The 24,631-nt window shown below is 39.5% G+C and overlaps 1 protein-coding gene and 1 long non-coding RNA gene across 2 annotated transcripts; one reads left to right on the top strand and one right to left on the bottom strand.

The window, feature by feature from the left end:
- Positions 1–1,781: 1,781 nt before the first annotated feature.
- Positions 1,782–24,152, bottom strand: LOC110059843 (uncharacterized). Its single transcript, XM_020766565.2, has 13 exons — positions 22,030–24,152; positions 21,097–21,135; positions 19,699–19,851; positions 18,929–19,138; positions 18,320–18,358; positions 18,117–18,238; positions 17,041–17,166; positions 16,091–16,612; positions 15,188–15,664; positions 5,859–6,081; positions 4,780–5,127; positions 3,755–4,007; positions 1,782–2,912 (listed from the first exon to the last, which is right to left on the bottom strand). The coding sequence occupies exons 1-13, from the start codon at positions 22,519–22,521 to the stop codon at positions 2,746–2,748; spliced, it is 3,171 nt and encodes a 1,056-aa protein (XP_020622224.2). The 5' UTR covers positions 22,522–24,152; the 3' UTR covers positions 1,782–2,745.
- LOC149117422 (uncharacterized) lies at positions 8,789–13,870 on the top strand. The gene is made up of 2 exons (XR_016205648.1): positions 8,789–9,038; positions 11,887–13,870. It is a non-coding gene; the product is annotated as an uncharacterized LOC149117422 (long non-coding RNA).
- Positions 24,153–24,631: the final 479 nt, after the last annotated feature.

Raw genomic sequence — 24,631 nt, 5'->3', positions numbered from 1 at the left:
CGGGGTATCCAAACACCGAGAACAGAGTTTAAAATACGACGCGCAGCGGAGCAGTTTTGGCGAACTTCGAGGTTTTTGGATAGCCGATGAAACACTGTCTCGAGTGTTTGATATATCTTTTCAATCGAAACAAAAGCTAAGGAGAAAACGGAGAACCGTAAAATCGTCAAAATCTATGCTGATTAAGACCGAGTTTCGTCCTTCACGGTTGTGATTTTCTTTGTTTTAACGTAATGAGAACTGAATACAGTCGAACCCACCTCTCCTCAACGACCAGTTTCCCAAAGTACTAAAATTTTCTAAGTCAGATCACTATATTTGGAACCTCTTGTAAGCGACCACCTCTCATAAGCGACCGCGACCACTTTTAGAGCTAAACGTTTGACATTTTGTTTTGTTTTTATCCTCTCGTAAGCGACCACTTGACAGATAATAGAGCGTAAATTGGATAATAAGGTGTTGTAACATTATCGCATTATCGCTGGGTGGTACAAGAAACGGAAATTGACTTTTCACATGAATAAAACATTTGAAACATGGGATCTCTACAGTTACCATATGCTAATGAGGCAGAATTTTGACCCGATATGGTCTAAGGTCTCGTAAGCGACCACCTCTCGTAAGCGCTTACGGGAGGTTCGATTGTATGAAATACTTGTTTTCATAGTTAACATCTTTTCTGGTAATGTTTGTTGAACATTCTCCTGTAATATTGTTTGTTAACTTCATTCCAAGTTAAGAGTTTAGAAAAGAGATGCAGTGTCCATAAGAAGGTCTGTGAAAGGGTTACCTTTTTGCAATAAAAGGTATACGAAAGGAAGAATTGCAGGAAAGGAGGCTGAACATGCTCATAGGTTTTGAAAGTAACACTTGTTTGTATTTCACTTTATTATTTTGCCAGGTGTGGTTCAAGAACAGACGGGTGAAGTTCAAGAAGCAATTGCCACCTGCTGCTAACTTCCGACCATTAATTGCAGCCAGTCAGAGCACCATTTTACCTCCATCGTACTATTCTCTCAACGAAGTGCAAAGGGAAAATTGGCCATGCAGCTCAGCTGACGGATTTGTCAGTAAGACACTACGCTGTAGTGGAATGGCTCTGCCTGTCAATGACGGTTCTTGGTCACGTGGCCAAAGCTCGAGCACTCACACGTACCGTGATTCATCACCAGGCTCTTTCGAGGCTACAGCTCTGTCCTATGGTTCAAGCGGCCGACAGCTCTCAAATTATTCCAATGTGCCATGGATAGATACTGCCCAAGGTCCTAGAGCCAGTTCAACATTCAACAATCAAGGTGAACGAAGGGCGCCTAATGATCCAGGAGCACAGCAGTGGGACCGAAGAAATGGCCCTCGTTCCAACGCCTCGTGGAACCAAATCACAAAAACCTCACATTCAATGGCTCTTATGGGTCCATCGCAGGCTTCGGTGCACGAGTTGGAATACACTTCACTTATTGATGATGTACTGGCTGTTATTAAGCTGGACTTGGCAACCCAAAATAACAAGGCAGATCCATCTTTTCTTGGCAACGTTCCAAACATGCAGTGATGCTTCCTTCCACAGTCTATAAATCTTGCCACGAAGCCACATCTTCTCCTAGATGGTGCAGATACCACAAGTATGTCATAGCTCTGATACAGTGACCCATGATATATGAGCATGATCCGTGTTGAAAACACACACGCAGAGCCAAATACTGTGCGAAATATCGAGCACGGTTTCTAAAACAGTATCTTTTCTGGCCTGAAATTGACTGCACTGCAATACCAGTCATACATTGTAACCAACTTCATTTCATTTTAATTTTTATAACAATTTAGGCCTGTATCCTGTGATTAGGATGAGCCTAGAAAATACAATGCTGTAAATAAAATTACAACAGAGCAAGCAAAGTCGCTCTATGAAATTCAGTATACATAACCGTGCATCAAGCTCATAACGTTTCCATTGGCAATAATATAGAACAACTGAGTCATGATTTCAGCCTTGCATCATCGAGAAATGATGCACTTGGGACGTTTGGAGGAAGAGCACTCAAGAAGCTAGAGTTGCTCTCGGCTGCACCTCGAACAGTTTTTAAGCTTCTTGGGGGTTTAACAGGGGTGGGGGTGGGTGGTCCTCTGGCACGGTTCACGAGCGGAAAAAATAACGGATCACGGATATCAAAATTTCATTTTCTCGAATCACGAAAATAAGCGAGTAAGGTACTTTTTTTAATAACCTGCTCTTACGTTAGAAAGAGTGTTTGAAGAAAGCAAAATCGCGAATGGCTGAGTAAAGGCTCCTTATTGCAATCACTTTTCAACCATTAACCATTCGGAGGACTTGCGTCTCAAAATCACGAAGAATATAGTGGTGAAATCACGAATATCGGTCTTCACGGGTCTCGCAAACCCTTCAGGTCACCGATCACGAAGAATAATTTCTTAAATTCACGTTTCACGGTAAACAAAATCAGCTAATCACGCATTACGAGAATACCCCTGTAAGACCCTCCTTCTTGAGTGCTCTCCAAACTTCCCGTGTGGACCATATATGACTCGATGATGCACGCTAGAGCAGGAATCAGTTGTTAGACATTGCCCCCAACACTTATCCTAGTTTCAAATTGGGTAAAACTGATTGAGATCGATTCCAAATGACAAACTTCAAAACATACAGCTTTAATTTCCGTGTAGTACCACAGAAAGCAAAAAAAATATTGAAGTCGCTGAAAAATCTTCAAATTCGGGTCGTGCTGTTCAATATCGCACGTTAAACTTTTTTAGCACTTTCAGTACTTGATCTTGGCCTTTCCATTTTTCTCCCACTTCTTCCCAGATGTCGGCACAGTCAGTCAACTTTTGACGCCTTTTCATTCTTCCATCAGCCGTCCTTGATCTCCGGTGTACTCGAGAATTCTCTCCTCCTGTACAATTCAATAAAGTGGTGGTATTATTAGGCATTAGCCACAAATGGACACGGTGACTAAATGGTTGGCGTGTTGTACTCTGGATTAAACGGTTCAGACCACGGGGTGGGGGGGGGGGGGAGGGAGGGATGGGGACTCCCATATAAAAACGGAACTCCTAAGAGGTACCAAGATCCTATTTTAAGGGCCTGGCTTTCTCCCCTAAGAGGTACCAATTCTTACATCACACATTATCTCTTGTCATATTTTTTTCGGCTCAACAGCCTAAAAGGTATCGCAAAAGCTCCAGCTGTGGACCTTTTGAGACCCAACACACTAAGAGGTACCAAAACTACTTACAGGTACGACGAGCACCCCCGTCCTTTTTATATGGCAGTCCCCCCCCCCCCCGGGTCCAGACACGACAGCACATCGGCACTCCTAAACTACAACGGAAATCCCCCCTAAACATCCACCTCGCTCACATCATGATACAACGACCTCGTCAGTGCAGGAAATTTTCTCTTGCCTTTAAATGAAACTACAAAAGATATTTAGGACGACATATGTGAAGCGTGGCCGAATGGTCAGGACGCCGGACTTGAAACCTGGAGATCGCAGGTTCAAGTCCCGTTCTGACCACTAAGCTGGAGTTGTTTCTGGGTAGACCCTAGTCCAACTCGTAGGTCATAGTCTGCCTCGTGCCAGTTGGGATTTTTAAGCTTATTATGATTAGTTGATATATTTGTTTCTTTCAGTTTACGTGACACGCCTGTGAACTAGCTTGGTGTAGCTAAGCGCATTGACTACTATAAACAGCAACATCTGTTTTCTGAAGCTTAGCTCGTGAATAAACTGACCTCTTCTAAAAGTGAACATGGTGTGTGCTGCTTGCTCCTTTACAATTCCCTCCTTGTATTGATGTAAAGCCATTATCAAGTTCATTCCTCCGTGAGCAAGGAAAAGCTGTTTCAGTGAAACATCATTCCCAACAAGCATGCGGATAACCACAATCCCTAGCGCCTGAAGGGTCTCGTCATCTTCATTTCCCCGGATGTATTCAATCACTTGTGCGAAGCATCCAAGCTTGACTATTTTGAGCCGCGTGTCAGCCTAAAAGGTGAAAGGAAACAACGAAGAAAAAGTTTAGTAACATTGAGCAAAATGACAAGGCAGTGTCCTTGACTATGAGCAGTCCCTACTTTAAATTTCTCAGTCCCCTTTCCCGCATCTTTCCATCACATTCGACCAACTAAGAAAAAGAGAGGATTCTCGTAGCTTAGAGGAAATTGAACACAAATAAATGATGACAAGGCAAAAGCTAGTAACAAGTATTCTAACACGCCACGTTCGCTCTGCAGAAAAAAAAAGAAACAGTATAACCCGCACGTAAGAACCTGCATTTTTGGCAGTCTGGCAAAATAGGTTTGGGGTAGTGATTGGCAATTTAGGCTAAGTAGGTTCTAAATTAGGTTCTTAATTTCTATGATATGAAAGAGATATAATTGTTGATAACCACAAAATAAACTTGGGTTTGGTGCTTGAATATACATACAGTATTTATTCACAGCTGTATTCTGTATTTTCTTGTAATGTAAATCTTTAATCTCAGGGTCACACTCCTTGGTTAAAATGTTTATCTTAATTTAACTGTAACCCACATATAAGAACCTGCTTCAGTGATCTTGCTTGGCTAAACAGGTTCTTATATTTTTGGGTATTAAAATGGCAAATTTCTTCCAGCAGGTTCTTACCAATAGCTTCTTACATGCGGGCTTTTACTGTAACCATCACTGACTGCATAGCAATGACATCAAAAGCAAACATTGCTAATGACCGAATGCATATATCCTATTTATGATGAGTGAGGTCTATTTTATCTCACCTCGCCATTAACCACAGCTTCTCTCAAAACCATTAGAGTCGTCTTCCCTAACGTAGGTGGTACTGGCGGCGCCAGTGAGTCCAGCAGATACCCCCCGCAGTGTTGAATCACGTGTCGAACACATGTAAATCCCAGGTACTTTGACTTGTTCATACCGTTACGAACTGTCTTACGAACTGGTGTCGCAGCACTCGACGACCGCTGACTAAGAGTGCTGCTGCGAGATGTCAGAGATGGTGGAACTCTTGAGGTCCAGGCCTCTTTTGGTGCCGGTTGGCTGTGAGGCCCTGTTGCCGAGGAGGCGTATTTGCTGTGTTGAAGATACCTTATGACTTTGAGTACATTAGCCTGGTGAAAAATGGAAAAGTTTGCATTCACCTTGATGAGTTCTGTTATATTCACACAAGCTTAAAATTGAATCTAACGTACAAGGACGCCCTGAGAAGAAGGAGAAACGCGAGCGAAATAACGTAAATGTGAATGCAAGCATTTCGATTGCCACTCGACAACAGGGCTTTTCCGAGTCAATATCAGAAACCAATTGAAAAAAAAACTACATTGTAAATGAAAGAACGTGATTCTGCAGAATTCCGGCTGCAAGAAGTTAATTAAATATGGAACTCGGTTCAACGCCCCGTCCACACTACACCGAAGGAATTTGAAAACGTAGGTTTCACTTTGGAAACGCATCAAATGTTTTCCGTCCACACAACGTCGGAGGAATTTAAAAACACAACAATCTCCGGTCATTTTGAATTTGTGTTTTAGGGATACTCGGTTAGGAAGATCACATGATTATCGTGACTGCATTTGTCTTGTCTGAAACGCAAAGTCGACGTTTTCAAATTCCTCCGGTTTGAAGAACGTATTCGTGACGGATCAGTGTGGACGGTAGGCCTAACCGTAAAAATAGAGCTGCGTTTTCAAATTTCTCCGGCGTAGTGTTGAAGGGGTCTATAACATCACAAGAGTAGGAAAAGAAACCTGTGTCTATCGGAAATTCCAGCCTTCGCTCGGCCACCCTGCCTCGTTGCATTTATTATAAATAATAAACCGTATTTTTAACCATAGTTACACACCTGAATCTCGTAAATTCCACACATGATCCATGGTGCCAAACAGCAAATGACCTTGGCATCTAGCAAGCTTTGTTTCACGTAGTGTGTTGTCTCGCGCAAGTCTTGAGCACCAGTAGAATTGAGAGAAGGCGTTGATTGGTCTGCATTACTTGGGGAGGAATGAAACGATTTTGCTGACCTTGTGGAAGTAATGCTAGCTTGGGACAACTTGCGCGTCAGGGACCTGAAAAGGTTTTTACATGTTAAAACATGTAGCTATTGCATTGGTTCGAGAACAGACGATAAAAAATAAAATTATCGAGCTAACGTAAAGGTCCGTCGATAATATTAAACCCACTGCATGCAACGTCTCCGAAATTATCTCTCAAAAGTCTTTTCAACAATTACTCGTCCGAATGAATTATATTTAATTTAATCTGAAGAAAAAGAAGAATTTCTTCCGATTACAAAGCCGTCGTCCAGTTGGGCTTGTTTTGTGGTTTGTTACTACAATGGTTCTTTCGCAATGTTTATCTGATGATAGCAAACTTTGTTTAATTTAGTGTGATGTTTAGACAGATTTCACAAGCGGTATTCTTAAGGGCACCCGCAATATTTTAGACGCTAAGTTTCCTCAACTAAGAGCCCGTCCATTTCTAAAAACAAATTTCTTCTGATAATCTGGCCATCAAAAAATAAGCCCACGCGAAAGAACCTTTCTTTTCAACGTAAATAGAGGGCTCATTATAGGAATTCTACGGAGCTTTTTTGGGAATCATTATATCACAGCCCACGCATGCATGTGCGTTTTCAGGAGGAGGTTTTCTTTCAGGATATTTTTGTAAAACAACAACTCAATATAGTGGAAGCTCCACTAACGGCTAACTCTCTAGCTACAAGACTCTTCACAACGGCAACGGTCACCAAAGTGCGTCCCACACTGGAAAAGTTGAAAATTTACATGGACATGTCAATTTTAATTTACAGCATGTAAATATTGATTTACATTCTTTGTAAATTACAATTTACATGTTAGGGTTTTGTAAAATAAATTTACAGGAAATTTACAGCTTTTAGTACAGCATGTAAATGTTCTGTAAATAGTGATTTACATTGTTTTTGTCGACAATGATCATTTGAAGAACATGTAAAAACCTGTAAAATATTTTACGCACTTTTACAGTATCTGCCTTTGTAAAAAACATGTAAATTGCTTTGCTAAACCATGTAAGAAACGTGTAAATAATTCAAGCGAATGCTGTAAAAAGTCTGGAAATGTTATGTTTGTAACCCTGTAAAAACCATGTAAATGAAAAAAGGGGGCCTGTAAGAAACATGTAAAAACCATGTAAATGAAAAAAAGGGGCCTGTAAGAAACATGTAAAAACCATGTAAATGAAAAAAAGGGGCCTGTAAGAAACATGTAAAAACCATGTAAATGAAAAAAAGGGGCCTGTAAGAAACATGTAAAAACCATGTAAATGAAAAAAGGGGGCCTGTAAGAAACATTTAAAAACCATGTCAATGAAAAAAAGGGGCCTGTAAGAAACATGTAAAAACCATGTAAATGAAAAAAGGGGGCCTGTAAGAAACATGTAAAAACCATGTCAATGAAAAAAGGGGGCCTGTAAGAAACATATAAAAACCATGTCAATGAAAAAAAGGGGGCCTGTAAGAAACATGTAAAAACCATGTAAATGGAAAACCTAGAAGTTGCACGGGTGCAGTGGGGGGCTGTAAATAGCCTGCTAAAAACATGTAAATTAAAAAGAGGGACCTTACAAAGGCTGTGAAAACAATCTGAATGAGATAAAGGGGGCTTTTCGAAAAACTGTTAAGACCACGTTAATGTAAAATGGAGACTCTTAGAACAAAAAGATCTAAATTTAAGAGTAGGCCTGCCTAAACCCTGCAAAAACCATGTAACGGAAAAGTGGGCTTATTTAATATAACTCTGATGTAACGGTTCAACCAACGGAGACCGTTGAAATGATGTAAATTCCAAGTTACCGACAGGTTCGCTATCCTCTTGGAAACGGTTGGTTGGATTTTGCAAAGAAATAAATGAAAAGTTACCCCGGCCAGGTTAAACTTGGGGGGACGGGGGGGGGGGGGAGAGAGAGGAAGAGTTGTCTCGGGTAACCGAGAACATATAAATGGGACCTTTTAAAGGCGCGTAAAGTTAAAATGTAACACCGCCCTAAAGCTCCGTAAACCTACCGTGAAGCCTCCATTAAGGTGCCTTTTACGTTGAAGCATTTGAACTTCTCTAAAATCCAAGTGTGTGCTATAGTTTGCTTTAAATTGAAGTTGGGTTAGAAGGTATGCACCAAACTAAATCGCTGCATTGATCGACACCGCACTAAGCTGTCTTCTTGTGAACTTTCCGCGCATCCACAACGACAAAATAAAACTAGAATTGTTACTGCACATGCAGGCGTCCCAAGCTTACGTCTCTAGAAAAGAGAAAAATTAATTCTCGGACACGTACGTATTCATTCATGAAGGACCATGAAAGCGTCACGTGTTGTGTGAACTCAAGACGGAAAGAGCCCCGGTGACCGAGTTTGAACTGACGCGAGTTAGGTTAGGCAGGGAACCATAAGGGACACAGCCGGCCCAACGACCGTTTTCTCTCGAATGCTTTGAAACGCTGTTTTAGGCTATCTGGTGTACTTTCAAAGCTCTGTAGGTTAATTTTAGGTTGCGCAAAAACAATTTATCTGTTCGGTTATTCTAGAGGAGCTTGTGTATCTCGTACTTATTAGGGCTTTTTTGTCCATTTCCCGAAAACGTTAGGACTTATCGCCTTTACGGAAATGATAGCTGACTTTTTTTCGGTACCCAAAATGACATTTTGTTTTTTTGTTTTGTTTTGTGTTTTTTTTTTTTTTTTTTGGTGATTTCTACCGTTCTGTGCTTTCATTGCCGTCACCGTTATCCCAGTCCCTTTGTAAGAGCATACCAGCCTTGTGAGTGCCCGATCCCCAACAAACACGAATCAGCGGTCTTCATGTTAGGTACCAGGTCCTCTCGGTTCTCCCGCCATGTTTGGCAGTTCGTTGGAACCTGCATCGAACTCGAGCTCTGTTTTAGGGTCCAAAATCCACTCTACCTTCGCTTCGTCATCGTGCACGGTTTCAAGGCAAAGTTTTCCCTTACCCAGAAGCTGAAGATAGCGATCACAGGCAACAACAACAGGTAAGCAAGTTTTGCATAAATTGAACGAGTATAGTAAAGTAACGTCAAGATACGTATACATTTCGTTTTGCCTTTGGTTGTGAATGTGTCATTATCAAGGAGAAGTTACATTGCTTGTGGAATCGACTTTGTTGATGTTTACCTGCTGTGCATAAAGGACTTTATTATCTGTTATTATCTGTTCTCGATAACCGAGTATGAGCATGCGACATTTGTTATTGGCTTATTGGCTGATGCATTCTCTTGTAAGGTTATGTTGCCCTCTGATGTGAATGCTAGTAAGCTAAAATGTAATGTGCCATCTTCAGCAGAGAAATTTTTCTTATGCTAGTGTAAGTATTCTGAAGTTACTCAAGTATCTACAGTTGTACCTACATGCAAGTTACAATATGCTACACAACTGTACATGGACATTGCACCCACTGGTGCTGATAGTAAGCTAAATGTTGTGAATTTTTCTTTCACAAAAAAAAACACCACGATACTTTATAAAGAGGTATACATGTACCTCAAACTGTCATGAAAACTACACAGGACTTGAAAAAAAAAAAGGAAGAGTAACTTGCCCAGGCAGGAAAATCTACTTGTCTTGGACGACACAGTATAGTCAATCGATTATTTCATAACAATCAATAGGAATTAGTCAATGATATCAGAAATCAATAAAAGAATTCGTCATGAGTAATCGATTGTGATCAAATTTTCAATAAGCATTATCAATTTTGCTGATACTAGCTTATCTTTTAAGCAACATTTAATAAGGAAGAAATGAACAAAAGATATAAAGTGAAATATGAAATCATGAATACAATTGCATAAAAACATAACATTGTATCTTGTAAACAGAATATTTTGCTGGCATACATGTATCGGGGACTATGTTTTGGGGATCTTTGGTAGTGCCTTTGAAATCTACATAAAAAAGTTACAATCAAACATTTTGTTGAGGGACACAATTTTTCTACAGTTTATGTGAACTAACAAAGAGAGGCCAACTTTCAATTGATTCTCTAATGACTGATAAATTTGGTAAAATCAAATTGATAACTTGAAACTTCTCTAGCATGTGAGTATGAATTTCTTTCCATTGATTGATAGCACTTATAACACTTACATTAATTTCAATTTATTGATTTATATCAATTTATGGATCAATTTCAATCAATTGCCTTACCCTGGGATGACCAGACAGCATTTTAGAGACCTGTTACAGCTGTACATTTTACTTGTACGAAATTGGGCTGTTACCAAATACATGCAGGTTTCATGTGTCATACATCTGTTCATTCATCTGTAGGAGGGCAGGAAAAAAAATTGTAAGTCACTTGCCCACTGGGCCAGTCAATTTCAGTTTTCACTTGCCCCCATTTAAATATTGGTTGCCAGTGTGATGGCCAGTAAGGAAATCAGAGGACAAATGCGAATGAAGTACGCTCGGATTCCTAACTAATTCTTGCTTTCAACCTAATAATTAAGTAATCTTTAGGTCTTAAGTTTTGAAATGGAATGACTGGAAATTATCATTTATCAAGCTGGCATTTTTAGTCAGACTCACAAGACTACTGAGGCTACATGGTAATTTCACTTGCCCACCGGGCCACTGAACTTCTATTTTCACTTGCCCAAGAGCAAAATTTACTTGGCTGAGGAAATCAGACCTGGTTTTTTCCTGCCCTGAGTAGATCACAGATAACACCAAAATGTGGTAAAAACAAAAAATATTCACATAACCCATTACCAGAGTGTGTCACAGAATCTGTGAATTTTTCAGGCGTGTGTTACTGATGTTCTTACCACATTTTGATGTCTTCAGTGAACTATTACTGAACAGATGCGCGACAACGTAGAATCTATCTGCTTTGTAATACATAACAAAGCAACAAAAACAAACATTTATGACATCAGCTGTACCTTTGTCCACCAATAGAGCATAAGTGCGTGTAAGAAACAATCAAATTGTGCCTGCAAATAACTTGACTTATTATTTAAACATTGTTTGATAGGAGTTTGATTTATTGTGCATAAATATTACGATGTAGAAGATAGTGAACATTGAATATTTACTGCCACACATTTTGAGTTTAGTTCTTCTACATCCTCTGACATTCAGTGCCTTCCAATCAGAGATGCAAAGTTTTTGTCACACAGTAGCTACAGATGTAGATGTAAGATCTGTTTGATTGATGAATATTCAGGGCTCAAAATAATGGCCGGTCAACGGGCAATGTCTGGCCAGAATGGTGACTTGAATGGCCAAAAACTTCACTCACCGGTCATGTTGACCAGTCATGTCATGTTGAGACGGTCACGTTGTTCATTCTTGAATAAACAATCAAATCCCCAACTGTAAATCTGAGAGTTTTAAATCTCTTTTTTATTATGACCTTTAATGAAAACATACACCAATGCATACATGTATCTGTTCGAACGGCTAAAGACCATTTGCTTGCTGTTTGTCATGCGTTCAAGATCAATAGGAATGCCATTCAAGTGACTGGGGTTAAATCCGTTCAGAAAAATATTAAGCCAATTTTTAAATGGTCTAGCAGTGACTGGAACAAACAAACTCTATTTGTGGGTTTAATTTGGCTCACATTACATGTACTTGATTTTTGCATAAATATCCTGACCGGTCAGAAACGAGACGTGACAGAGCTAAAATTACTTTGGCCAGTCAACATGACCGGCTACAGTCCAATTTCAAAGGTCACAGTATAAATTGGAATGATAACAAACAAAATAATAACTCCAATGTAAAATTCACTGATTGATATCATACACAGAATTTGCTGATTCATACTCAGACATAACTTATCTTATTTAACGAAATGTTTTATGTTACTTGTAGGATGAAGTAAAATTGAGAGTGGTCAATACTTGCATACTCCTTGGCATTGATGCTTGATCAGGAAAAAATCAGCCACTGAGAAGTCTACAGTACTTATGACTCTATAAGGGGTCCAAGGCCCATTTCTCGAAGGCCCTGGAAACTTTTCGGGCCCACAAAGCCATCTTTAATTGATCTGTGTCTAAAAACTAAGAGCTGTATATGCCTGAAACTTCTTGTGTGAAGGAAACCTCTGTTCATATTGAGAATAAGCGATTAAAACAGCTCTGTAAGCATAAGATTTCAGATTTTGGTATGGCTTTCTGGGTGCGAAAACTTTTTGGAACCTTCGAGAAATGGGTGCCTGGTGCATTACAGTCTAACGTCGTGACCTTCAACACTTTGATATGCTCTGGCAGCTTTCTGGCATAAATTCAACCACTTTAAACATTATTTTTAATGCTTTGAAGTATCACTTACCTGTGTTAATGAATTAGCATTAAATTTAAATATCTTAGATTGCTAGGTTGATTCTTACTGTTCAATACAGCAGCTATAAGATTTCATCATAAAAAGCAAAGGCTATGTTTACATACATGTAGTACCAGAACAGTAATTTATTAACTTATGTTGTATTACGGGAACTATGGTACTAGATAGGCCTTTCAATTTCAACAGGCCCTTATGAATTGTTGTTGTTGTTGTTGTTGTTGTTCTTTTTTTTTTGTTTACAGTACAGTTTTTTATCACAAAAAAAGGAAAATTTTGGATCTTCACCAGTCTGAATATTGTTTACAGTGAATGTTTTGTCAGGGGTCCAAAATGTTTGTACTGTATGGATTCTGTACAGTTTTGGAAAAATAAGGAAACTGTGACTTTGTAAACATAGCCTAAAAGATGTCAGAAGCCTTGTTTTGTGTTATGCAGTGTAGTATTCCTTTGGCATGAATGTTTTTATGATGAATTTAAAATGTCAACCTCTATCTTGTGGTAAATGTTTTTTCTCCCTATTTTCTGTTATTTCAAAGGGACAATTCACTCTATGAAAAAAGTTGATCAATACTTCACACTTACATTGCAGTAATTTTCATAATAAGGTAAAGGTAAAGTCTGCATACGAGCCACGTGGCCCAACAGGCTGGAGCTTATCCTGCTTTCTGTAGCAGGAAGCGACTAGGACTATTTCTGCTCCCCCTAGATGAGATGCCAGTCCATTGCAGGGTTACCCCACCATTAAATTCGCTGCTACCCACTTATACACCTGGGTGGAGAGGCACTGAGAGTAAAGTGTGCTGCTCAACAACACAACAGAACATACCTGCCTAGAGCTTGAACCCGGATCGCTCGATCAGGAGTTGAGCGCAGTACATGTAACTACGAGGCCATGATGCCTCCCCCATTTCTCATTATTAAGGCCAATTTAATCCTACATTAATTACTTAGTAAGAAAAAACAGTTTATTCATTCATTTTATGACAAAGGTATTATCATTATGTTGCATTTGACTTTCTGGATTTAGTATATATTTAAGACAGGTATCCATTCGCAAACAATTTTAATTTAGTAATACACCTAAATTGCAAAATTTTCACTAGTTGTAGCTGACAACAGTATAGTTCTTAATCATTTTATTATTTATGAATTAAATAGGGCTCAATATGACATGGTTTCGCACAATCTTGAAAAGGTCTTGAATTTTAGTAGTCTTCTCGAAAAGTGCTTGAATTCGGTTAAAGGAGCTCAGTCATGGTATTTTAAAATATTTTGGCCATGCACAAAATTACATTTAAGTTGTCTTGTTATGGATAGATAGAAAAGAAAACATGTTTTATTTGTTGCAATGTATACATTGTAAACCTTATTCATGGCATATAAAAACTATTTGAATTTTACTGAGTTTGTTCTGATTGCAATAAATTTCTGATTCTGTATAAATTTGCATATTTTCTACTATTATAATTAAGGTCAACAGATTTGATTACAATAAAACAGTACATTCCATGCATTTTTCTTCAAGTTATTATTTGCAAGTCATTTATCGTACAGGGTTTCTGCCTCCCTTTTTCGATTTCCATGTTATTTACAGGCTCCCTTTTTTCAATTTACAGGTTATTTACAGGCTCCCTTTTTCAATTTACAGGTTATTTACAGGCTCCCCTTTTCAATTTACATGTTATTTACAGGTTCCCTTTTTCGATTTCCATGTTATTTACAGGCTCCCTTTTTCCATTTACATGCTATTTACAGGCTCCCTTTATCGATTTCCATGTTATTTACAGGCCCCCTTTTTCCATTTACATGTTATTTACAGGCTCCCTTTTTCCATTTACCTGTTATTTACAGGCTCCCTTTTTCCATTTACATGTTATTTACAGGCTCCCTTTTTCCATTTACATGTTATTTACAGGCTCCCATCTTCGATTTACATGTTATTTACAGGCGCCCTTTTTCCATTTACATGTTATTTACAGGCGCCCTTTTTCCATTTACATGTTATTTACAGGCTCCCTTTTTTGATTTACATGTTCTTTATGGGCTCCTTTTTTGATTTCCATGTTATTTACAGACTCCCTTTTTCGATTTACACGTTATTTACAGGCTCCCTTTTTCGATTTACATGTCATTTACAGGCTCCCTTCTTCGATTTACGTGTTATTTACAGGCTCCTGTTTTCATTTTCCATGTTATTTACAGCCTCCCTTTTTTTATTTACATGTTGTTTACAGCCTCCCCTTTTTTATTTACATGTTTTTTACAGTATTATGGCACCCTCCCTGTATTAAATTTACATGTTATTTACGGGTTTCCAGGTTGAATCTCAAGAAATTTACAGGCTATTTACAGTATTTGCAGGAACAGTTTACATGTTATTTACATGATCTTAGCCCTTTGCTTTGAAACATTTACAGTGTTTTCTTCATCATTTACATGTTTCACTTAAAATATTTACATGTTATTTACATGAAACCTCCAAAACATGTAAAAGGGGAAAAATCATGTAAATTATTCTTTACAGTCTTTTTTTGGTTATTTACATGTTAATTACATGTTATTTACATACTCTGTAAATTTTCAACTTTTCCAGTGCCCAACTGACAAAAACAACTTGATCCCTACCGCGCGTTAATCTCTGTTTCTGTTTTAAGTGATTTATTTTGATTTTTAAAATTAAAAATGTTACACCCCTGAAAGAAATAAAAAAAAAAAACAGGTGTTATATTACACTCCTACCTCCCCATAACGCCCACCTCTCTACAACGGCCACTGCGATCTTCTCCCCAACTTGGCCGTTGTGAAGAGGTTGGGCTGTATGCAAACATACCTGGCACTACTCGATCTTCGTATGATCCTTCGGCCTCCACGTCCCGATGTGATCCTCATAACATTCCTGACTAACACAGCAGAGTTCTGGAAAGTAATTTGTCTCTTTCCTGCCTTCGACTTAGATCTGTCAAGCACCTCTATGTCTTCCATGCAAGGGTCGAACTCGGGCGCTGTAGCATTGGCGAACAAGCAAAGTACATGAACTGCTGCCTTCACGAAGTCTATTTCGTTCTGTTCAAATCCGAACTCCGGGTAACTTTTGCAAGATTCTTTTCTTTTGTTCGCACTCTCAAATATCAAGTCTGTCCGTGCGTTTTTCAGGGTCGTTGTGATTTCTTTCGGGGGTAGAGTTGTCGGATCAATGTTGTGAAACAAAGGTGGGTTAACTTGCAACAGTTTACCGCTAAGGAACTCTAAATCGTGAAGAAATTTAAGGCCACCGTTCTGAATTATTAGTGCCACTTGATTCAATCGCCTGCGAAAGAAATTAAAAAATATATTATTTTATTGTAAAATCTATTGTTAGGTTAAGAGGAAAATAACCTAAACCGAGAGTCCTGGCCATGGAAATTAAAGGCATTTTAAGACATTTGCTAGCAACTCAGTTGGCCAACCGACCAACCGACCGGCTGCCAGACGGCTTACGGACTGATGCCAGTTAGCTAAGGTTGTTAATTTACCATTATCAAACTTCTTCAAGTTGATAACTAGCTACGTGTAACTGAATTACTAACTGGCCGACAAACCGACCTACCAACCGACCAAACGACGGACGGACGGACAGGCGGACGGGCGGACGGGCGGACAGTTAATCAGTTATCAATCAATACATTACTTGAATTATAAAAAAAAAATAGCTTTTGTTTTCAGTTTAACTGTTTGCATACAGTAAGATACATACCTCCCTTGAACGAATTCATCTCTGCTCGTATTTTCCATGTTCTCACTTATCAGCAACACATTTGACATGATCACCAGGCAATTAGTAAGCACACGTAAACTTCTCAGGTACATTTCTTTCCCACGAAAATTGTTCGGCTTCTTTAGCCTTGTTGATCTAAGACCACCAGCACTAATTGGTTTCAAAAATTGTCTCTCTGCACCACATCTCCAGAGAGCATCACTTTGAAAGACTAACGTTAAAAGAGAAGTTAACTCTGAAATAGTCCGTTGAGTTTTTGAGCCAGCTTCTCTGTCCAGTACGGCACCGGGACTGGATGTACCGGAAAAGTTACTCGATGACTGTCTTTTTACGTTCTTTTCACTTAAAGAAAATATTCCTGAACTGTCTGAATCCCAGCTTGTTTCATCCTGTGAATCCGCCTTTCTAAGAGCCACTTGACTCAAGGCTGAGATGGCGGCTGTTTTGTCCGGATTCGCTGAAATGTTTTTTAGGGCAATGCTTGCCTGTTCTCTAAGAAGTCTGTTGAGTTGAGAGGAAGAAATGCTCTTATATTAGATCCTAGAATTTATTGGGATTGCAAGTTGATAAACAAGGAAACGAGACAACAGCATGCCATGTGCAATAAACATTCGTTGAAGGTAAGGGTGGCATATTATTTGCTAGAGAAGACCGGCTTTCCGTATATTCACGAAAAATGCATTTACATGATATTTATCACGCAATGAAAACAAAACATTTTCATTGTTTCAATGGTACAGTTGATTGTGCAACTTCATTCTCCTTACCTTCTGGAATACATTCTCCATTGAATGATATAGTTCTAAGAATTTGGCGGTGTGTCAAGATTTTAAGTTAATAAATAGATTACTCTACATTCGCTGATTGACGATTTTCTTTCTATTAATATTTTATGGAGAAAACTTGATCTTACTGGTTGGCTCTCTTACCTGCACTGAGAACACGTGACCGCCCATAACAGATGCCCCACGGCATTGTGGGTTATGAGTGATGATAAACCTGGTTTGTAAAATGCCAAAGTCGCTAACAGGCGTGCAGATCCTTGCTGCTGAAGACTACAAAAGGAAAGTAGACAAAGTTGTTAGTATTTTTTTTCATATTAAGCCTTCGTTTATTTACAGGTAACAATACAAACAGAGAATTCAACCCATTTCTGTTTTCTTTTGGCCTGGTACGCTGGAATGCATATCAATTTAGAGCATAGGTTCTCCATGTTGTATGAGGTCAGTATGTTCTCAGGCATCCCATCATCCAGGAGTATAACTGCGTGAATGGAACAAGCTGAATGGTACAACAATCGTTGCGGTAAAAATATAAAAATTATTTTGCTTCTGGTTTAATTTTCTGCTTTTATCTTTGTGGTCACAATGATCAGTTTACCTTCGAGCTTGTTTCACTTCAAGTTCCTGGTCAGTGGAGGTTCATATCTGGCAGTTTTCAATGGCAATTTTTCAGTACCTGAACGTTTTATTTTGTGAATTTTTTGGGAATAAAAGGGAAGCAATATTGGAGTCTCAGTAACACCTCAGGATGAACAGGTAATCACCAACTGTTTAGACGTGCTGAAAATATACTGTGCGTAACTCGCAATAGACGACTATTCAGGACCCGGGCAAAATCGTGATAAACACTTCTCAAACTCGTTAATCATTTATCAAGTTTAAACAAAGAAAATCATGAACGTGGTTGTGTTTGGATATCTGATCGTAAATGAGCATAGACTTTTTACGATTTCATTTCTCCTTAGCTTCAGTTTCAATTGAGAAGATCTATCAAACACTCAAGACACTGTTTGACCACATTTCCAAACACCTCTGTGAAGTTCGTCAAAAATACTCCGATACTCCAACTCTCTTCTCGGTGTTTGGAATTTTGGTCAAACACGGTCTTTTGTGTTTTATATATTACAAGACTTGTGGGAAGCTTTGGGGCAGTACCATTACTTTACTGCTTGTGCTAAGGAACTTATATTACAAAAGGGATGCAAGAAACAACTACACCTTACCAAGGACCGTACTGCAAAAGATCTAGAACATTCTTGATGACGTCATCATACTTAGAAAGAAACATCTCGACCGTGGATGAATCATGGGAAATTATGTTTGTCAAAGCTTGGGTAACCAGGCCCTGAGAGAAGAGAACACAACGAAATGAGGAACTTGTTTTCTGAAGCTTTCATTGACACTTTGGATTTTACGCTGAACTTACCTGTATCTCTGGATTCCCAGTGGACCTTCCTTGAGCATTCTACGTAAAAAAATGCACAAAAGTGTTGAATACGTTGGAAGGTATTCTAGAAACTGGTTTACACTAAGGAGTGATATTTGTGATTCTCTCAAAATTTGAAAGAATTTCCAAATATCACCAGAAGTGTAAATCCTTAACTGCTCGAGCTTTCGAACGATTACTTATTTATTATATGGCTGAGAAAATTGCGAACGCACCCGCGTAAATTTGCGCTACAGTGCAAATTAGAATTAACGATAAATTGACCTGTTCACAGCCAATCACAATGAAACAATTTTCTCAGTCATATAATCAGTTTTATTATCGTTGAGTGACTATATCTAGCCCCTTCAAGTCCTCAAGGCTACCAGTGCCGCTCCCTACCAAGGGTGTAAATGAGTGCAGGTAGCCGAAGAGTTAAGACAGCCTGACAAAATGCGAGGAGGTCATCTGCATGCAGATGGACTGCCAAATAGTCTAATAGAGGAAACAACACTCTTGGGATTTATCAGCAACATCGGTAAACCATCTGCCTCTCTCTACCCCTAAGATGGGCAAAGAATTTACCCCCCTCCCCCAGCAGCTTTCTACCTTGCACGATAATAACTGTGTAACACTTTCGAGTCCGTAATCAATGAACAGCCGAGCCATCTTGGGATGTGCAGCAAGATTCTTGATAGCGCAAAGCACCGTTTGTTGCAAAGCCGGATTTGACGCTTTCAGCAAACCAAACAGCGCCTCTGTTCCGGATAGAGTCATTGCTTCCAACCAGAGATCTGCATGCTCTGTCTTCTCGACCACCTGTGAGGAGAAAGAGAACGTGAATTTCACAGCCTGAATTTTACCAGCGACGAGAAGGCCCTGCCTTCGACTTTCCATCCTACTGGAACTCTGTGTCAAAACGAGTCTTTTACATTTACTGCAGAAATGACCGCACGCTCATTGGCTAATTTTCTTTGTCAGTAGGAGGACAGACAAATGAATTGAAAATTTATTATGAAAAAACAAATTGACGTCAGTTTTTCACGTGTCTGTCCTGTTATTGATCATGAATTTCGTCATAACATTGTCAAAGTAGCTGTGGATCCACAAGGCGATGGCAGCTGCAGGAAAAACTGACGCCAATTTGTTAATTCGCGCCGAAAGCATTCATGTGAAAATGGGTTCCGCCTATATAGATTCATTTCCATGTAAATCAAACTTATAGCCACATTGAACGAGAGCTCTTTTTGAAACCTCAGAGGCACAAGGTAACTCGGAAATAGCCTATTGTTCAAGATTTACACCAAGTTGATCGTGTATGTTTTGCAAGACAGACCCAAGCGACTTTGGTGCGTGAGTGTGATAGAGGACACACTAACCTTGCTAAGACACAGAAGCGCCTCTTTCTCTATGTTGTCGTCTTCAGCTAGTAACAGGAGATTGATCAACTCATCAAGCAGTCCCCTCTTCAAGAATTTTTTGACATTCAAGGTACTGGTGCACAGTTGACCTATCGTCAAGAGCACACTCTCCTATGAGAGAAAATAATTAAACCGTTGAGTACGCACTCTAAGCACAGAAGCGAAACACAAGCGTGAAGTGCGTGGGAATATGCGCGCCGAAACTCAAGCTACCTAAAAGGCCCACGCAAGCACTTTTCTTACTAGTGTTCTCCTGATGTTCTCTTATCGCGAGATGAGGTTCAAGAAGACTGCTCTTAGTTCTGCCAATAGTAGCGATGGCAGGGACAGGCAGAAGCTGTAATCGATGATGTAGCATTTCAGAACTCTTCGACTAAAAAGCAGCTTACCCCCAATTAGCCAACTGATCAAACTCATACCGGAAAGGATTCTTAAAAACAAGTTTGTACCCGGTTTTAAAATTGTAATGTGCACTGGGAAACAGTTTCGTCAGCTTATAGCACAACTGATTATGAAATTTCCTTTCTAAAGAACAATGTTTGTTGTTGTATTCGTTGGTATTATCACGTAGTTTATATTATTGTTGTTTGGCGCCTATTTCTCCTTTCACCATGTGGTCTACTTTGCTATCGTTCTTCTGTTTTCCCTCTAATTCTCTTAGACCAGAATTCTTCATTATCTCAACTGTTATTAGAAAGTCCATTAAGATCTCAACTGTTAGTAGAAAGCCCATTAAGATAACAAAGACTTAGATGGCCAAGTTTCAGCCGTAAGCCCTCAGCATGCGAGCGTTCAGTCGTTTTTGGCCATTTTTAGTCTCGGCATCGTTATCAAAATAAATTTTCACAGAACAAAAATAAGGGTTAAGGGAACTTGGGAGAAAATAGATGAACTGCTCTTTCAGTCAAAACCCCAGTAGTTAGCTAAGATCCGTACAAGAATGACGGGCTTAGATATCGCTGTTTTCCATAACTAGTCTTTATTCCTAAATATCTTTTTTAAAAAACGTGTGCTCCTTGTTGTCATTTTACAATGGAAATTTAGCTTATGAACAAAGACACTGTCAAGTTTAGTGAGCCCATTGCCATCATGTCCAGGCAATTTCCTTGAGCCTTTTAATTATGTTAATGGTCCACAGTGACGTCACATTGGGTAAAGTAAGTATTGTGAGCAGAAAAACAAAGCTAACAACTGTTATCTAAAGTGGTGGCTAAAGTAGTGGCTAATTGACTGTTAGATCATTAGCAGCATCTTTCCCGATTAACGAGGTGCCTTACTAATGTTCAGAACAGCTCTTAGCTAAGTTAGGCGGTGATGAATGCCCAAGAAATCCTAGCACCCCCGCCGTATACTCACCCTAAGTCCATAATTATCCATGTCGAGCAACTTTAAGACCTGACAGTGAGAAAAGCGGGAGATGTAAGTTAATGACCAAGAAATAATTACAATGAAAAACAATTGCAAAGCCAACTCAGCGACCCGTGTGTGGCCTCATAAAATGAATTTGCTAAATAGCAATTATCGTTAAATAGTTTTTGAAGTGTTAAAATTAACAGTCGTAGACTTGTCGCTTCATATTAAACTCTCATGAATTTCCTAAATTTGAACCGCGGACCGCAGTTACACAGTTCAGCGAAATTTGACGACCCTTCAGTCCTTCAGGGTTCCGCCAGTTTTTGACAAGACTCACTAAGGGACATTAATAAATTGTAGGGGGTTAACTGGAGCGTTACTTTGGTTTTGTTGGAGACTTAATTACAGTTGTTCAGTGGGTAAGCGGCGGAAATACAAAGGGATGAACTTATCATTTATCAGGCTTCATAAACCACATGTTATCTGCGTCCCGTATCGATATTTGCAGATTCCAAAGTTGACCTCCGTTCTTCAATCTAACAACTGGAGTTACCTTTTCAATCATGATACAAAAGCAAAGTTACCCGATCAGATTTAACACGCTTAGCTTACTGTCACGCGCTTATTAACCACAAGAAAGAGAAAACAAAATCAAACAACAAAAATCGTGAAATAATTATAGGCTACAATACAAGCTGGCAGTCGCTAGGGAGTCCTTGGCCGGGCCTGTTTGCGTACATTGATGAACTAACGATGGCTTGAGAAAATATTTGTTTAGCTTAAACGCGTTAAAGGCAACAGAATTATGAACTTGCACGATTATTGACCCCAATTTATACATTATCAGGCAAATGTCTGAAGGTAAATTGCGTGCAAATTCACGAAAGGATTAAATCGGCTTCTTTCTGAATACTCTCCGTTTCCCGTGAAACATACCTGTACTGCTTCATCGCTTGATAAAATTCTGCTCCCTTGAAAGCCTTTTGCTACATTTCTTAATGCCTTTGATGATTCCTTTCTGGGACCTTCAAAGCATTTCAGAAAAACCTTCATGAGTTCATTAAACTCGATTTCTTCCACGTCTCCAGAATCGTCTTTCGGAGCGCCGGAAACGCTCCGTTCTCGCTCGCAAGTACATAAGTAATTTCTTTCAAGAACTTCGGGCTTCTCCTTAGGCAATACCACCTTGACTGTGACAACTTTTTCTTTAGGCGGCTTAACGTGCAAGAGACTTTGCCGTTTCGCAGAGGAACGCGCCGGTGTCCTTGGCTCCGCAGTTTGAGAATCCTTCCTGCCATCGATAGCTGGTTTACGCCTCTCTACTTTCAGTTGAGGAATTCGGCCACGAATCGTAGCCCATTCTGTCGGAGAAGCGTAACTGGTGCCCACAACTTCCAAGTGTTTGAAGTTCCACTGACAAATAGCCATTCTGGATCATCGACAGAGCGTGAGTTCATGGCAACTGCAAAGCTACTATGTCAAAACAATGTGTTCAGTCATCTTTCCGTTTTTCTGTTGTTGCTGTATTAGCTTGTATTGCATGACCGATATTTATAGTTCAACAGGTCAGCAATCTTCGTCATCAGCCCCTCTTAAACTTGAGCGCTTCACTCCACACCGAGTACACGCAAGGCAAACATGGTACTTAAGATGTCAAACAAACGTATAAATAAAAGTTTAATCATTGCTCAATGCCGCCCTAAGTGAATTTCTGCGTCATTTAAATCACAATGGACAAAATCGCTCGCGCAAATAATTAGCTCTTCGTTAATGACCCGAGGGAGAAAACGTGACGCGCACGAAGAGAAAAGAGGAAAAAATTGTCCACATACCAAAACCGAATCCTTCGGTAGCCCTGAGATCGTGCCGTGGTGCAGCAGGAAAGAAATGTTTGGAAGACCTTGTAATATTTAATCCATGAAGTTGATAGGTAAACTATCAATTTTATATCTTTTTAAAAATAGCTACAATAGCTGATGTATCGAGTGTCACATGTCGGCCCCCTCAAGTCACGTGCTGAAGTGTGTGAAACCTTTGTTCCAACTATCTTCGCCGCTTTTCTTTTAGCCCTGGTGATGAAATATAGACCGAAAACTGATATTTGTACACATATCCTTTACTAAAGTAGCTTAAAGTATCTGGTCGTTCTAGCGCAAACGACACCATTAAATTGGATAAAGTAACTATTTCAAAACTTCTATTTCATAAATTAAAGATTCATAACTTACGACATTTTTCTTAAAACTACCTAACATACAAAATTATTTGCAATATATTTCTTATGCAGTGAGAACTAAGTTGAACATAATTTAGAATCTCTCCAACATCCCTCTAACAGCTGACGTATCCTTTTTTGCGTATCACTGTTCTACTGAAACTGACAAATAGCTGCATGTCAAATGGCTTCAGCTGAAAACCACACCCACATAAAACTGCGGACCACGCAAAAGGAAAAAAAAGTAAAAAAAATATCTCAGTTGTTATCGGAAGAAGAGATGGAGCATGACACGAAGTAAGTTGTTTTCTTGCGCTTAATATCGAATAAGAAACAGTAGTTCATTATCAGCTTGAAAATAAAAGTCGTAGCGTTGTCAGGGTAACCGCTTCGTCAGGATAAATAAATCTCTGTTCATTTTAAGTTGATAATTAAGTAATTGTTTCACTTGCTTACAAATACAACAACAGTTTTTTTAATAAACAATCACGTCTTAAGTGCACTCGCGTGACCACAAATGGTAGGCAGACCCGGTTTTTTCAGCCGTTTGCCGAAAAAGAAGAAATTTGTGTCCGAACATAGTCCGAGTGCGGAGGCGCAGTACACTGATGACCAGCATGCTGGACGCCATACATGGTCATTGCGTTGTGTTCTTGGGCAAGACTAGCCTGTTCTCCTTCATTTTTTCTCTCGTCCTTTTTTTCCGTTCGTCCCCTGACCGAGAGCCTGGAACAGCCTAGGGCAAGACACTTTACTCTAGACTTTCCTGACAAGTCGACCTTTGCTTATAAAATCCTTCGCTTATTCTTCTTGCTCGAACGAAGCAAGAGGGCAATCTTCTAGCTAGCCAACGGCCAAGGTGGAATTATCGGAAGGACTTTTAGAGAGTCTAACTTTGCTCTCGCAGTGCCTCTCTCCACTCAGGTGTATAGTACCGACGAATTTAATTCTGGGAGTTGCCTGCGATGGACTAGCATCACATCCTGAAGGGAGTAGAAATACGCCTAGTCGCTTCGCTACAGAAACTGGGATAAGCTCCGGCTGTGAACATGGGTAACTATCTAAGCGGCCTAAGCCTGAGGTAGACTTTACCTATAGTCGGGAAATAACGAGCTCTGATTTATCTCCCGTAGCTTCTGACGGAAGTTAAGTTCGTTCTAACAAAATTATTGGGTCTAGTCAGAAGAATATAACTTCTGTAGACTTCAAATCTCAGTTGATTGGCAAGCTAAGCAATGCAAGCCAAATTCGAACGAACGGATGTTCATTTTCGCGTCAATTTACTCGCGCTCTATAATCAAAATTGATTGGTCCACGTTAGGG

The sequence above is a fragment of the Orbicella faveolata genome, unplaced genomic scaffold (genome assembly GCF_042242905.1).
Source record: "Orbicella faveolata isolate gen_17 unplaced genomic scaffold, um_ofav_v1 contig_12, whole genome shotgun sequence".
NCBI classification, from domain to species: Eukaryota; Metazoa; Cnidaria; class Anthozoa; order Scleractinia; family Merulinidae; genus Orbicella; species Orbicella faveolata.
Note: the sequence above shows the minus strand (reverse complement) of the source record. Positions and strands in the feature narration are given on the sequence as shown.